The sequence below is a fragment of the Dermacentor variabilis genome, chromosome 1 (assembly GCF_050947875.1).
Source record: "Dermacentor variabilis isolate Ectoservices chromosome 1, ASM5094787v1, whole genome shotgun sequence".
NCBI lineage: Eukaryota > Metazoa > Arthropoda > Arachnida > Ixodida > Ixodidae > Dermacentor > Dermacentor variabilis.
Genome location: NC_134568.1, coordinates 113,386,511 through 113,400,502, shown reverse-complemented (window position 1 = coordinate 113,400,502; position 13,992 = coordinate 113,386,511). Strand labels below are relative to the sequence as shown.

The window sequence follows — 13,992 nt, the reverse complement described above, 5'->3', positions numbered from 1 at the left end:
ATACTGCCACGAAAAATTGTTATTATGCGCAAAGAAATCAATTCTCGCCGGCAGCTTCGAGCTAGTATCATATCTGACAGGCAGGATACGTGCATCAAAGCCCGATTTCGTGCGGGCATTGCTTCATAGATTGTTCGTGCACCACTTCGACTGCTTTCTGTGACAGATGTGGCCATAAAGTGGCTACTACCGCTCACACTTCCTACTTTAAGGTGGAACAGCAATCTTACAGCGCAAAGCAGTGATGCCCTTAACAACCAAGTTTGAGCGTCCGTAATGCCAGTCTGTAGTGTAACGCTCAAAGTGCAGCACTGTAAATTGTAGTCATGAATAAGTTAAGAACGAGAGAGCGGGAAATAGGAACTTTATTGTCCAAACGGCTCATCGTCCGAGCCGTCCTTGCTGTCAGCACATCAGGTGTTGCTTCGGGGCAGGAAAATGTGCTGAACGGGCTGAATGCGCTGCACGAGGAGCCACCAGGGCATGGGGTGGAGGTGTTCTGGTGGAAGCTAAAGATATATGTAGATAACATTGGGTGTAGAGGCAGTCAAATAACCGATTTTCAAGGTTGTAGTACAATTCACAGGGACATATACTGCTAAAAAATGCTCGTTGTTAAGAGCGAACGAGATGTAATGTAGATATAGCTGAGGAAAACCCACGTTACCTCTGATAAATGCATTTACGCGAGACGTTCGCAGCGCGTTTTTTACTTGCGATGCGCTTACACCACATTACTCTGTGTAGAGAGTGCTTATTCACTGACGTTGCCTCTGACAACTGCTTCAGACTTTTCATCGAACGAGAAACCTGGCTACAGATAAAAAGCCGGCTTTTTCCTTATCGCTAAAAAATTCGCAGTGCTTGCAATGGCAGGCTAGCCTACCGCGAAGCACGTGCAAATTGGCGCATGTGACTGCCTAAGCGCATGGGGGTTGAGTTGCATAACACGTTCCCACTATTTCGGCCCTTCAATGAAACTGCCGTGATGTGGTGGTTACAGCACCTGGCTCACAACAAGGATATCTTTTATGCTCAGTGACATCTTGTGATGACTGACCAAGCGACTGATGGAGAGAATTGCATGAAGTCCCACTTTTAATGTCGATAATGCCATTAAACTAAGCCAACCCAAGGTCAAGTGAAGCACTGTCGTTAGCAGCGGGGCTTTCAGCGCAACAGCCATTCTCCGCGCTTCTCCTCCAAAGACAACTTTTCGCTGGCTTAGATATCAGCCAACGGAGTGTAGTTGTCGTGCCGTTGTCGACGTCTTAAAGCTGCCATCGCCATGCCCGGTAACGCTGTCAGTTACTGAGAGACTGCATTGCGTAACAGTGCTCTTCGTTTCAACGGGTGACCTGCAGATCAGCGAGACAGCAGTGCCGCGCTGGTTGCGTTGTGAGGCATGATGTTAACGAAGCGTGGGCTCTGATTGCTTTTCTTTTCCGCCTGGCACTTCGTTAGCGGCGGAACCGGGGAGCGCGCGCGCTCGCATGTTCTCGCTTGAACGCGCGCGTGCAGTTCTCGGAAAAGCCATCGAAGCGCTCGCCGCAGGACCCAAGACGCAGGCGCGAGCGCAGGACAAAGGCATTCTTCTTGCCTCACGCATACGCGCACGCTAGGATCGCCGAGCGCGTACTGCACGGCAGAACGCAGGAGCAACGCCGCACAGTGTAAGAACGCGCCAAAGGACTTGCGGCGACACGTATAAGCAAGCCGTCCGCCCGAGTACCGACCATTGTCTTGCACGCACTCAGGAGCGCATACCTAATTTCATGCGGCAGCGCCTCCCCACGCATTCAGAGTGCGAGTCGGCACAGCCTCTTTCGTTGCCGTCGCGAGCTTGCGCCTCATTACAAGGTGCTGCTTGCTTTGTTGAAGTATATAGCACTACTGGTGCCTTCTTCGCCCGGAATGTGGTCCAAGTGGCTTATTAAGATTGCACTCATAAAGGTAGCAAGAGTGTATACGATATTTTCACAGAGCCACTCTCATACACGGCATCATCCACGGCACCTTTGAAGACAAGCTTCCGTGAATAACCAGCACCGTTACGTTTCCTTATCTCACGACATTTCATGTATAATGGGAGGCTAGTCATCGCAAGTGTAAATTCGGCCGCCACAGCGACGTGATTTGCACGTTTTCACGCTGTTGCCTCGATTCACAAACAAGTGATGCTGATGAGTTCATCTCGTCATTTAAAGGGCAGCAGCTCCAGCGATTTTTTGAGGTGCGAAAATTTGAGCGATATTTGGGGGCGAATTTGTTCAGGGCACTTAGTTCTTCGCGCGTCTGAGAGATACAGGTGCTTTCCATACTTTCAACCCCAGCTTGCGCCGTTCCGCTGCGTGCTCCTTGGAGGGGTAAGTTACATAGGCAGCTGCGTGCTTGCTGACGTCGGGGCGGGCAGGCGAGAAAGGACGTGAAGCCGTTGGGAAAGGCTTGTTCTCCGGCTTGCAAGTTTGATAATCCCGTTTCCCCGTCCACCCCCCATCATCTTCCTTTTTTTGGTTGTGAACCCACTCACCATACTCATAAGGTTTCAAAATAAACATATTAGAGTATAAAGAGGCAGAGGTGTCCCTGTGTTCGAGGGTGTCCTGTCGAGGGTATTCGAAGGTTTCGCACGTTTCCTTCCAGGTCTCTGGGCACTCATCCTGTTCAAATTACGGGTGGATTAACTGCAGGACATGCACCATGACGTGGAAGGCGAAGTAATGTGGTAAATCATTGTTGCCGGGCACCTAGTGGCAAAATATGTAGGAGCAGTGCTCCTGGCCAGGTGCCCAGCCTTCGCAGTCCTCAATGCTTGGGGGCAACCTCTCCTGAGAGCCTTATCCGCCTCTATATAACATTCGGCTATCTATTGAGCACTTGCCGTGGCATGTGGTAAGCTGCGGTCGTGCGGCTATTCACCGCTAATGCGCACACATGTCCTCCAGCCTGGTGGTGGGATATCAAAGGAGGTCGCATCAGGAAGGAGACCTATGCAGGGTGCTTTTTTTTTTTCAGCTGCACTAAAATATTTAAATATTGCCTGTCGCAGATAGCCCTTCATCAAGATCACTCGGTGAGGTGTTCATTACTTCTGTGCGAAATGAAAATGCTTTATTGAATAATTAAAATAATTGCGATAATTCAGTTTTTACTTTTACTTTACGGCACATATTTCAATCCATGAATTGTAGCTAGTGAGTATGCAAAGCATATCGACTTGGAACGAATTGTCAGGACTACACCAGCTTCAAGATATTAATTTTCAATGTGTCCGTTGCAGTTACGTTTGTGCTTAAATGCATAAAACAGCGCGTTCTTTATAAAGTAAGTGGAACAACTGTGCATTTTTACTGCATGTTTGACGGCACATATCTGGAAATCGATGCCATCCTCATAACTGGTTAAGTCGATATGCTTTGTATACTCAGTACCTACATTTCGTAGATTGAAATATGTGTCGTAAAACAGTAAATTAAAAGTTAATTAGCGTAATTATGTTAATCATTCAATTAAACAATTTGATCTTGCTTAGAAGTAACGGCGGCCTCATCGAGTAATTTAGATCAAAGGTTAGAATTGTGCTATCTGTCGCAGGCAATTTTTAGACATTTGGTGCAGCTAAAAAAAAAAAGAAAACACCCTGTATACTAGCTCTGTCTGTGGGTGACACATCACTAGGAGTACTGTAATATAGATCTCTCACATAAACATTTTCTTCATTCATTTCCTTTTTGTTCCTTGTATTGCTTCGTCTTATTTAATTTTTATTTTATTGATGCGTCATAACGAATGTCAAATTTCGGGATCGCCGGCGCTGATGTAGCTTGCCTTCCCATGCTTTTAGTAAAGCAATGAACGCGGCTAGTTGGTGGACGTTCATCATTGTATTGCGCTTAGTATTACACTGATGGAAAGACTATAGAACGCGCATAAGAGAGAAAAAAAAGTGGGCGTACGTGGCCCGAACTAACACCTTGTTTAATGCTTTTAGAAAACACGCTTATGTACATGGTGATAGACGGGGGGGGGGGGGGTATTGCAAGATATGACAACGTGATGACATGCTTGTATAATGAATGAATATGAAATTACGCAATCGAGCAAATGAGTGAACGAGTACATTACTTGACTGATTTAAGGAAACGTTAAGATGTTACCGAACAACACAATCGAAGCCCAAATTGCAATGGAAGACACCGCAGTGCGCTTTCTCAATGAATCCAATCCAACTTGTATAGAAAAATGCATGTGCTACCTACAATTCAAAGGTGTCCGAACGATTGCGGTGCCGACTTTCTCTGTAGTTCTGTTAGTGTGGAGCTATATTATGGCCCAACTCACCACTTTGAGGCATCAATGTTTGCTATTACAATATTTACATAGCCTTAAAACCTCTACATAACCTCTACATAACCTTAAGACCTCTACATAACCTCTACATAACCTTAAAGCTCGGCTTCAGACGTGTCTGCACAGCTTTAGCTAAGGAGCGTTCACCAAAGTTGGCATCTCCGCAATAAGAGGTAATGTGCGGAAAAGCCCGCTTACGAATTTCTCTTTGTTTTTTATGCGATAAGGACCTTAATATTGGAAGCATAATTCTAATCGAGTAAACGAGAATGTTACTATCGTGGCGTTAAGCGCATAATGAATGAATGAATGAATGAATGAATGAATGAATGAATGAATGAATGAATGAATGAATGAATAAAATTTTGGCTATCTCAATGTTTGAGCCAACAAGGTTGACTGTTTGGAATGTTGGTTCGAAGGAATGAACAGCCCAGAAGACAGGGTGAACTAGACCAGCGAAAGCAAAGAGGGCCTCAAAGAGCCCGTCCCACTTCTTCCGTGCCTGCCGCAGTTGACACATGGCGCTGTCGCTAGTGCGTGTTGGGAATAACTGCTGTGAACACGGCGTGACAGCGGCCCAGAAATCCCTCGCGCACGCGACTGTCGGGTATCCCAGAAAGGAACAGAGAAAACTTGGGTCTTCGGCGTTGTTGAAGTGTAAACAGCGGAAGGACGAGTCGCGGATCGAGAGGCGCGTGTCGCTTTCGCCGCAGCGACGCTTGTTCGTCGCGCGTTAAAGAAAAAAAAACAAAAGGAAAAAGTGCTCCTCGAGTTGTGCGGGGAAATGCACGCAGCCCGTACGCGAGAGAGAAAGGCACGCCAAGCACGCAGCGTCCCGGATGTGACCGTACACTCCAACGAGTGTGTGCAGTGCAATGACGTCGACGACACGCTATAGTATATACGTTCCCAGAAAGACGGAAAAAAAGAGAAAAATAACAACTGCGCAACGAGTGAACAAATAGGCAGAGAATTTTCACAAACACACAAAAAGGAACGCCAGCTCACGCTGCTACACATACGTGCAACCAACGGAACTCCGTGGTTCGACATGCCCGCGGTGTCGGATGGCCACCCGCTGTCGCGGCGCTCGCAAAACGGACGCATCGCGCGGTGACTTGCGGTCATTGGATAGGATTGTTTACGGCAGACTGCGACGGTCGTGCTTTCGAGCGTCGCCCAACGCGTTGCCTGTGGCGAAAGAGCGATCTGTTTCCGATTTTCTCGGCCGACGTACTGCGACGAACATCGCTTTTATGAACACACACGCGGCATTCGCGCAAACGTGGGGCCATGGGGCCTCCCAGGAGCCTCAGTGGTTCAACCTCGTATGTAACTGCGATGCTACGTTTCGTGCATCATGGATGGTGTGTGTGCCAGACCGACCATAACTGCTTGAAAGGCAGTGTGGAGCGGAGTATATCAGTACGCGTTGTTGGTCGAGTTGGTGCGAGTTGTATACATGTTAGCTTCAGCACAACATACGCGCCTACGAAGGTGACGGTGACGACGGCGACGCAGCGCGCTGTGTTGTCATCTTTGTTGAACTAGAAGCTAACGTGTACAAACGGGCGTAGGACTGAAGATTCTAACCAGTGTCTGTAAATTCTTCTTTTTTTAAATGTGGCCAGGTCGAGGCCCAAAACACTACATATTTAGCGAAAATTTGCCAGGTCGTGAGGATGATGACTTGCATGACTTCTTTTTTTGTTCATTTTCTTTTATCGGTACTCCCCCCCCCCCTCTTTTAGATAACTTCGTTATTTTTTAAACCATAGATTGAAATTATCCCTCACAGTGGCGAGTCAACGGTCGGAATGAAAAAACAAAAAAAGAGCCCGCTATTTTTTAAACGGTGCTTGATCTCTTCGTGCTTTGCGCAAAAAAGCCGCTTTGCAGCCAACCAGATGGATCACTAATAAGCTCATTACTAATAAGTATTCAGAAGTAGCGACAAGTGAAGGCGCATATATTCAACTTGGGATAAAATGGGGGGCACGTGGTGCATTCAACTTAGCTGAAGTCCCATGAGAAATTTTGCCAGGCCAATTCACTGGCTATTTACGTCCCTATTGAAGTCGATGAGACTACAAGACGGCAAAGTTGTCGTTAAGGGCACTAAGAACTCGCCCAATTTAGCGACTTTCTCGCTAATATTGATATTTGCATTTCATTAATTAATAAAATGACTGCGCATATATGTTTCTTTCGCTACCCTCCCCTTATGTAATGTCCAAACCTGGGGCTCTTAACAGACAGTAAATAAATGATGATGATAAATAAAGTTATCAAGACTAAAGCTAACCAGTTTCAGGCTGGCGCTCAGGTGAGAATTCCGTGGACGTTAAAACAAAGACGAAGGGTAGGAAAGAATGTTTGCTAGAGGACAAGCCAACCAAGACGTAATTAATCCAGTTTTATATCTGAAAGCAGGTTTCCTTCGCCAGCCTGGCTGATCCACAGGCACGCAATACTTTGTCACTGCACCTTGCTCTTCGAGTCCCCAATCTGTCATTTGCCAAGGGCAGGGTATTACAACGAGCAAAGCAAGAAAAAAAATCACCGCCCAAGCACTCAGTACAGACGGTTAACCAGTGAACCTGAAACGTGCGGCCCCGGTGTTTATCACTGGTTTAATCCCGACGTTTCATTAAACGTCGGCTTGGTACGCTGCCGGATCCTCGGTACACAATTGCTGCTTGCGCTCGGCTTCACGACCCTGTTCTTGTGCCCGGGCTGCAGCATCGGTGCGTAGTAGACTAGCTCGTTCCCAATTCTGCTCGCGGTGTTGCTGATCGAAAGCTCCCTGCTCCTCAGGAGTACGTATGACGCGTGGCCTACCAATTTCGGGGCGGGAGAGATACTGCTGCACACGCGCTCGGCTGCGACGGAGAGCAACGACGTCACTACTGGCGCAGCCAATAGGGCGTTTCTCTGTCTCTTCTTTTCCGCACATGCGCATGGGGTTGCGCCGGAGGAGTTTCGGCATACAGGCGACAGACGGACAGAAGGACGAACGAATCGGCTAACCTTATACAGCTTCGCTGTAAAAAAAAAAGAAAAAGAAAAAAGTCGCAGCGTCTCTCAAAAAGTTTGCATCTTGTTACATGCATAAACCAGCGCATAAAGGTAAATGTCGGCAAACCGCTGCTTGGTTTTTAGTTCTTTATCTAAATAAAACACAATCTTAGATTTATTTTATTTATGCTATTTTAGCATACAGTATTTAATATTATCTCGCTTGCAGAGAGCGGGATCCATGTATTCCCCCGCCCCCTTTTTTATCTTTCAATAGGGCGCAAGCGCACGAAGTATACGTGGCGCAGAAAGAAAGCTTTTCGTGATTTTCGCGTGCCCTCCGCAATCTTCCTACTTGATATATTCCCTAAAATATTCCCTATTTCGTGCTCTGTCAATCTACCATGCTAGCGAAATGGTCTACGCAGATCAGCCCATGTAGGCTCACCATTATTGCAGTGACATTGCTTCTGGATACTGAGTTTCTTAGGATGGTAATGATGATGATGATTGGATTCCCCTTTGAAACGGGCTGGTGGCGAGCGCAACCACACTCAAGCATATGCTATTTAATTTCGTGTGCAAGTTTACTGTCGTTAAAGAAGTTTTAATTCCGAATCCTTGATGGTCTGGTGCAGCAGATAAAATTCGAGCACAAAGCAACGCAGTGCAAATAAAGAAAAAGAAAAACGGCTCAAAAATAGGTCGAGGAGAAGCTTAGTCGGGGCAATTATGCGTTCCGTTCTTTCTTTTCTTTTTTTAAGTACGTCATGGCCTTAGAGGGCCTTTTTGTTTCTGTGACACGTCCACCTGAAACTTTCATTTGCGTTAGCCGTCAAACATCGCGTTCAAGCTCTCAGCGAAGGTACATTTACTGCGAACAAGAGAAAAAGACATGGAAAAGTCGTTCCCGCCCTTTCTCTTGAGTTTCTTCTCTGCTCAAAAGGTTGCTATATTTGGCCGCTCCCTATACTAACTGTATGTTGAACTAAGCCAATTCTTATTTAGCTGCGTTTATTTAACATTTTTTTGTCCTTATCGGCCTAACAACAGGAAGAGTTCATTGGCACTCGAACGTCGGCCTGTAACCAAAGCGACGTGAGTTCTTTAAATGAATATTATAGCAGAGAACCAACAGCAACTACAGCAGCAGCACGTGAGGGGCTGTCAAGAATACTGTCAGCGCTGTCACGGAACAGGTCGAATCTAACTTGCAAATGCTGCTATATGTTTCCGTTGTTGCTCAGGTCTTTGCCCGCTACTTCTAGGCGAACATTAACTGTATTTTTTTTTCTGGTATTAGAGGAGTTTGGTACGGAGTAATTGAAAGGGGCAAATGGATGCGCGAGACTCGTCTGTCACATTTTCGTTTTGTTCGTTCGTCCGTTTCTTTGTCCTCCTTTACGGCTGGTGTAAACTTCAAAGTTCACTCCCCAGCGATGTTTGTGAGGGAATATAAAGCAGAAGCGCTTCCTAATCATCATCATCATCATCAGCAGCAGCAGCAGCAGCAGCAGCAGCAGCAGCAACGTCGTCGTCGTCGTCGTTGTTGTTGTTGTTGTTGTACTGCGATTAAAGAGTTATTGGAAGCAGCCCCTTGCAGATAGGCAGAGCTACGTGGGTCAGCCATTGTGGATGTCTGAAAGCAGGCAGTTTCCGTTTACTCCATGTATCCTATACCTTCTGAAAAACGATGTTATAAACGTACACACAAAATTGCATGAAGCCTTATCCCGTGCAACATTAGCGTTAACAGGCGGTCAAGTATACGACGAACAGTTGGAGAAAACAACCACACACGAGTTTACGCTATGGTGTCAATTCAACAAAGTACCGAACCACCACCTAACGCTGAACTATTTCCCTTCTTCACTTATGAGTAGAGGCCTTCAGCGCAATATGCAGCGATATGTGCAGCCCCCGCCTCTCTTTTTCTTTCCGAACAGCTGCGCAATTTTCAGCTCGATGACGAACGCTTGTCTCTCCAACAGGCGAAAGCTGTTGTTGTTATAACAGGCAAGAGCCGTTTGTAGATATATCCCCAGGAGGCTTTTGTTTTGACCATCGCGCTATGCGCACACGACCAAAAAAAAAAATAGAAGTACGAAACCCAGAATTCCGGAGTGCACTGAACTGCGTGGGTGCAGCAGCTGTGAAGCTGTACCACCAATCATCCGGATCAAGGACACTCAGGCAATCAACACTTTATGCTCGCAGGTAGCCCCTAACTGACCTGAAGAGCCCTGTGGAAAATATATGAAAAAAGCACATAAGCAAGGGGAGCAGTTAGCTTTAAGAAATATTTACTCTACGACCCCAGTACAATACGTCGGTCTCGCAGCGAAATCACTATAGCCGCGGAAGCGGCAAACAACCGTTATTTGGAAAGATGGGACAGAGGGTGAGAGACGCATTGCTTTTCCCCGTTAATTATCATGTTGTGCGCAAGAAGCAAAAAATTGCCCCCTACGTCGCAAACACGCACGCGCTCCACGACCGTGACTGCGGCGGCCCTCGAACACGCTCACAGCTGTTGCCGGACGCATTGTGTCGGCGTTAGCGGCCCGCCGGCGCTCTCCTATTCCTTCATTCGCCGCACTTTGTTATTGTCGCTCGTTTCCTTTCTGCTTGTATCTTGCGTCCTTCCTCGCTCCCTGGCAGGACCCGCAGCGACGCCGCCCGCAAGGCTGCCGCCGTCATGGCGCAGCGCCGATGCTCCTCCGCCGCCTGTCGCTCTGCCGCGTGGCCGCCCGCTGTTGCCTCGGCCGTGACGCGCGCGCCAGTGGCGAGCCGGTGCAGAACAACGCCGCGATCACGCGACTACGACGGCGAACGCGTGTCTTTCTCTGCGGTGCGCGTCAGGTTAACCAGCGCGAGCACTACTACAGCGAAACTCTGCGCGCCAAACGGGGCAACGCGGGTGCGTCAGTGTACGTGCGCGTGTGTATAGTGTAGTGGAGTTCATACGCGTCACGCCTACACGTTTTGCGTGTTTCGGCGTTCGTTGCGCGCGAGTGGCGCCTGGACGCTGCGTCGCCAGTCAAGAGCGCGCAAGCGAGTAAGCGCTCGCACATTTCACGGCGCCTGCGTTTCTTGGTGCCCTCTGAGCGCCCTGTGTCAATAACCGCGCGGCGCGGAGCTTGCGACGCCAAGTTTTCGACCTTTTTCGGCGCCGAGTACCCCCTGCTCGTCGGGCGAGCATGATACAGGCATGCGGCAGCAGCCATGGCGGCGCGGAACGTGGCCCTTCCTGCGTCGGTGTCAGAAGTTGTGCCGGCGTCTACTGGAGTTCGCCGAGCGACTCCAAGCACCGCCGCCAGCCGCCACCGGAACGTGAGGACCGCCAAGAATACTGCTACCTGAGCTCTCGTGATGCGTTCAGCCGCCGTGCATTCCGCCACAGAAACCACTCGGGCCCCGGAAGCCACAGCCGCTGGCCGGCGGCGGTACCTGACGCAGCAGTAAGCCTCTGTACCATAGGCGCTTCTCTCCCGCCAGAACACCCCCTCCTCCTCCCCCTTTTCCTTTTTGGAGGCGTCTAATCGCACCCCCCAAACACTGCGTAGAAGAGCGCACTTTTGCGTAGTTTAATTTGCGACGTCGCCGGTAGGAGGAAGGGCATGCGCGGCAATGAATGACTCAGTAGCTTGACGTTGGCGACGTCGTAGCCGGTAGCAGTTTATATAACCGATATAGCCTTAGCTGCTTTCAGCAGTATACTGGTTTCACGCGCACATCATGCGCGTGCAATGATAGCGCTCTGTCATGGCGCTAACGCCAGTGCTTGAGCGAGGCTCCTTCGCAGCGTACGCTTCTGATTGCGTCTGCGCTGATATCAGTTTACGGTCTACACGTCGAGCTAGTTTAGGTGCTGTGCGCTGGCATGCGCGTAAGCTAGCTCAGTTGATGTGTACTGATAGGGAGAAAGGCAGCATAGTTGTAAGACCAAACAAAGCTAGCGTTGCTACCGCAATGCTAACATTTACAGAGAAAGAATAGAGAAATCACACTCCTGAAAATAAAAATACACTGAACAATGGATAAGGAACCTGCAAATCTCAAACTTACTGCCGCGGGCAACTGCGTTGTGAAAGGGAGTCTTGTGCACGCGAGAAACTGGCAAACGAGAGACGGTAGCGCGAATGGGCGATATAGTGCGTGATGACGTTCTCGTTGTGGCTGTGCATGCGCGTGTGACGCCAACAGCGGATTGCGGCAGCACACATTCGTGGAATACAGTTGTAAATAATTGGTTTGTGCCAACCATAAACTGAATTTCTCCGACTGCTATTACATTGGAAAGGGTGTCTGACGCTGTTCGCGCGAAAAACACGCGAAATAATGCTCTCTCGCTTTCTTAATTTTTTTCCTGCTTTTGATTTCGTTATGCGCTATTCTTTTCGTATTCCTCCATACCTTTCCCCCACTGTAGGGTAGCAAACACAGAAGCTTATCTTCCAGTTAACATAACTGCCTTTCCCATTTCACTTCTCTCCGTTTCTCTCTCTGTCTCTCTCTCCGTCTCTTTCTGTCTCTTCTTTAATTGTAATTGATAGGAGCAACGGCCGTCTCTGAATCTACTGATGATGGCTTCTTAGCGAAACTATTGGTCGAGCTTCATGTTGTACATTGTGATTACAAGAAACTGTCTGACGAACGTGGACATAGGATACGCTTTTACCGTTCTTCCCCGACCCCCCCTCCTCCCCTTTTCTTTTTAAACTTGGTTAGGGCGCTTTCTGAAAACGTGGGGAAATATGTCCTTGATATGAAATCGAGCAAGGTTCAATTTCGAATACGAGAAAGGATAGCAGCGCTGACTCGTGAAAGTGTAGAATACTATGGCATTGAACACAGTTGCACTAAAGTCAGGCTTAACGGTAATCGCTGGGGTAAGGGTAGCTTCCATGCTTAAAGGATACGTTGAGAGCATTCTATTGGCTTGTTATTTTGCCTCATGTAGCGGTAAATTACGAAGCTTAATGCAGTTTAATTATTTATGTCGGTGGAACACGTTAAACTCCGGCACCAATCCGCTCCCGTCCCGGTGATCAAAATTAAGCGCCCCCTCCCCCTCCCTATGTGCGCACTAAACCACACCTATCGACAACTCAGAGCTCGATTCGGGACATTTGGGAAGGAAGCTCATAAGATGTTATTGTTTCTATTTCTTTTAGGGAAAACAAGATAGCACAGAAATGCATGTATTGTGTTAGACCCCTGAATGACAGTTTCTTTTTTAATACCTATGTGTGGAGTGTGGGCTGCGTTTTTTCTTTCTTGTTCTACACCTAATTCTTTTTTCCATGGATGAATATTCTGTTTTCGAAATCTGAGCTTTTCTTCCTTTCTTTTTTCGAAGATGGTGATCAAAAGCCTCGTGCTGAAACTCCACAAGCCTTATACAACACTATTAACAACAAAAATAATTTATCAGCCAAAGCTGAAGTTCTGTTTTTTGTGCTTCATTCAGTGTGGCGTGAACCTCCTACTTTTATAGCAAAATGCTTCAGTCCAGGATGACAGGCAACGTGTTATACTCTTTTGTATTCTGTGCGTGCATTATTTTAACCCTGTGCAATTCCTCATCTGTTTATATGCTCATCCCAGTCTACATCACGGCCGCATGTGTGTGTTTGTGACTTTGTTTACAAACTCGTTGAGGTGCGACTTACATTTGCCTTCTATATTTATATGTTCATAGGTGTGTAGGACTGTGTGCTGTGAATTTCTGGCCCTATGACGTGGTTTGTTTTCATTTTCTTATTACATATATTTTTTTATATTGTTGTTTCTGATATGCGAAAAGGAGTAGCCGTCACCACTATAAGGTGACTACATCTCTTTCTTTTATTTTAATTTCAATAAAAAAAAAAGAAGACTATCGCGTTGGGTCAAGTATTTGAGGATAAGGAAAACTACGACAGTCGACAGCCAACCGAATGTTACAGCGAATAGCGATTTCAGGCACGTCGGAACATGTTGCGCCGACATTGCCTTCGCGTTTGCAGGGCCCGTATAGCGTTTTCCGGGCTGTGCAATCTCGTGTCGACACTGTTCTCCGCTTTGTGACAACGTCCTTGCCCCGTTGTTGTGACGCGTTTTCGTTAAGTTCTTACGGCTTCTCATTTTCCGCATCGTCTGGTAAACGGGTACACTGGTGTACCAGCCCGTCTTGGTCGCTACAATAGTGCTAGTGAACCGTGTTCGTGGCTCCAAGAGCTTCCTTTCTTATGGTAAAGACTCCAGGCCTTTCCGACGTCGTGGCTTATTTATTCATTATTGACCAATATCTATCATACCTATCTCTGCTAAAACCTTTGATAAAATCGTACATTATCTGTTTAGCAATTTCTTTTCTTTTTCTCGATAGGATTCAACTTTTCTCAGATTTACAATGCGGTTTTCGTAAGGGGAGATCGACATAATCCGCATCATTAGATGCGAAAGAACATATTCAGAACAGACTAATAACTTTAGCCTTATTTATTGATTCTAGTAAGGCATTTGATTCGCTTGACCATAAAATATTGGCACGTAAATTATTGGCACGGAACAGTCTTACCTATCTGACAGAATTCAACATGTCTGTATCGCGACACACAAATCACCTTTGTTACC

At 47.3% G+C, this 13,992-nt stretch overlaps 1 protein-coding gene and 2 long non-coding RNA genes across 5 annotated transcripts in view; 1 reads left to right on the top strand and 2 right to left on the bottom strand.

The window, feature by feature from the left end:
* Window positions 1-13,992, bottom strand: part of LOC142583143 (uncharacterized) — a 92,472-nt gene that overhangs the window by 52,104 nt on the left and 26,376 nt on the right. The gene's annotated exons all lie outside the window — the stretch shown is intronic.
* LOC142583138 (uncharacterized) lies at window positions 348-10,844 on the bottom strand. Its single transcript, XR_012828553.1, has 2 exons — window positions 10,731-10,844; window positions 348-509 (listed from the first exon to the last, which is right to left on the bottom strand). It is a non-coding gene; the product is annotated as an uncharacterized LOC142583138 (long non-coding RNA).
* Window positions 9,982-13,992, top strand: part of LOC142583127 (uncharacterized) — a 115,130-nt gene continuing 111,119 nt past the window's right edge. The window contains exon 1 of one of the 2 annotated variants that reach the window (XM_075693470.1): window positions 9,982-10,832. In XM_075693470.1, the coding sequence (XP_075549585.1) occupies window positions 10,572-10,832 (261 nt within the window). In that variant the 5' untranslated portion in view covers window positions 9,982-10,571. The remainder of the gene's footprint in view (window positions 10,833-13,992) is intronic. The other variant, XM_075693461.1, reaches the window with a different exon arrangement.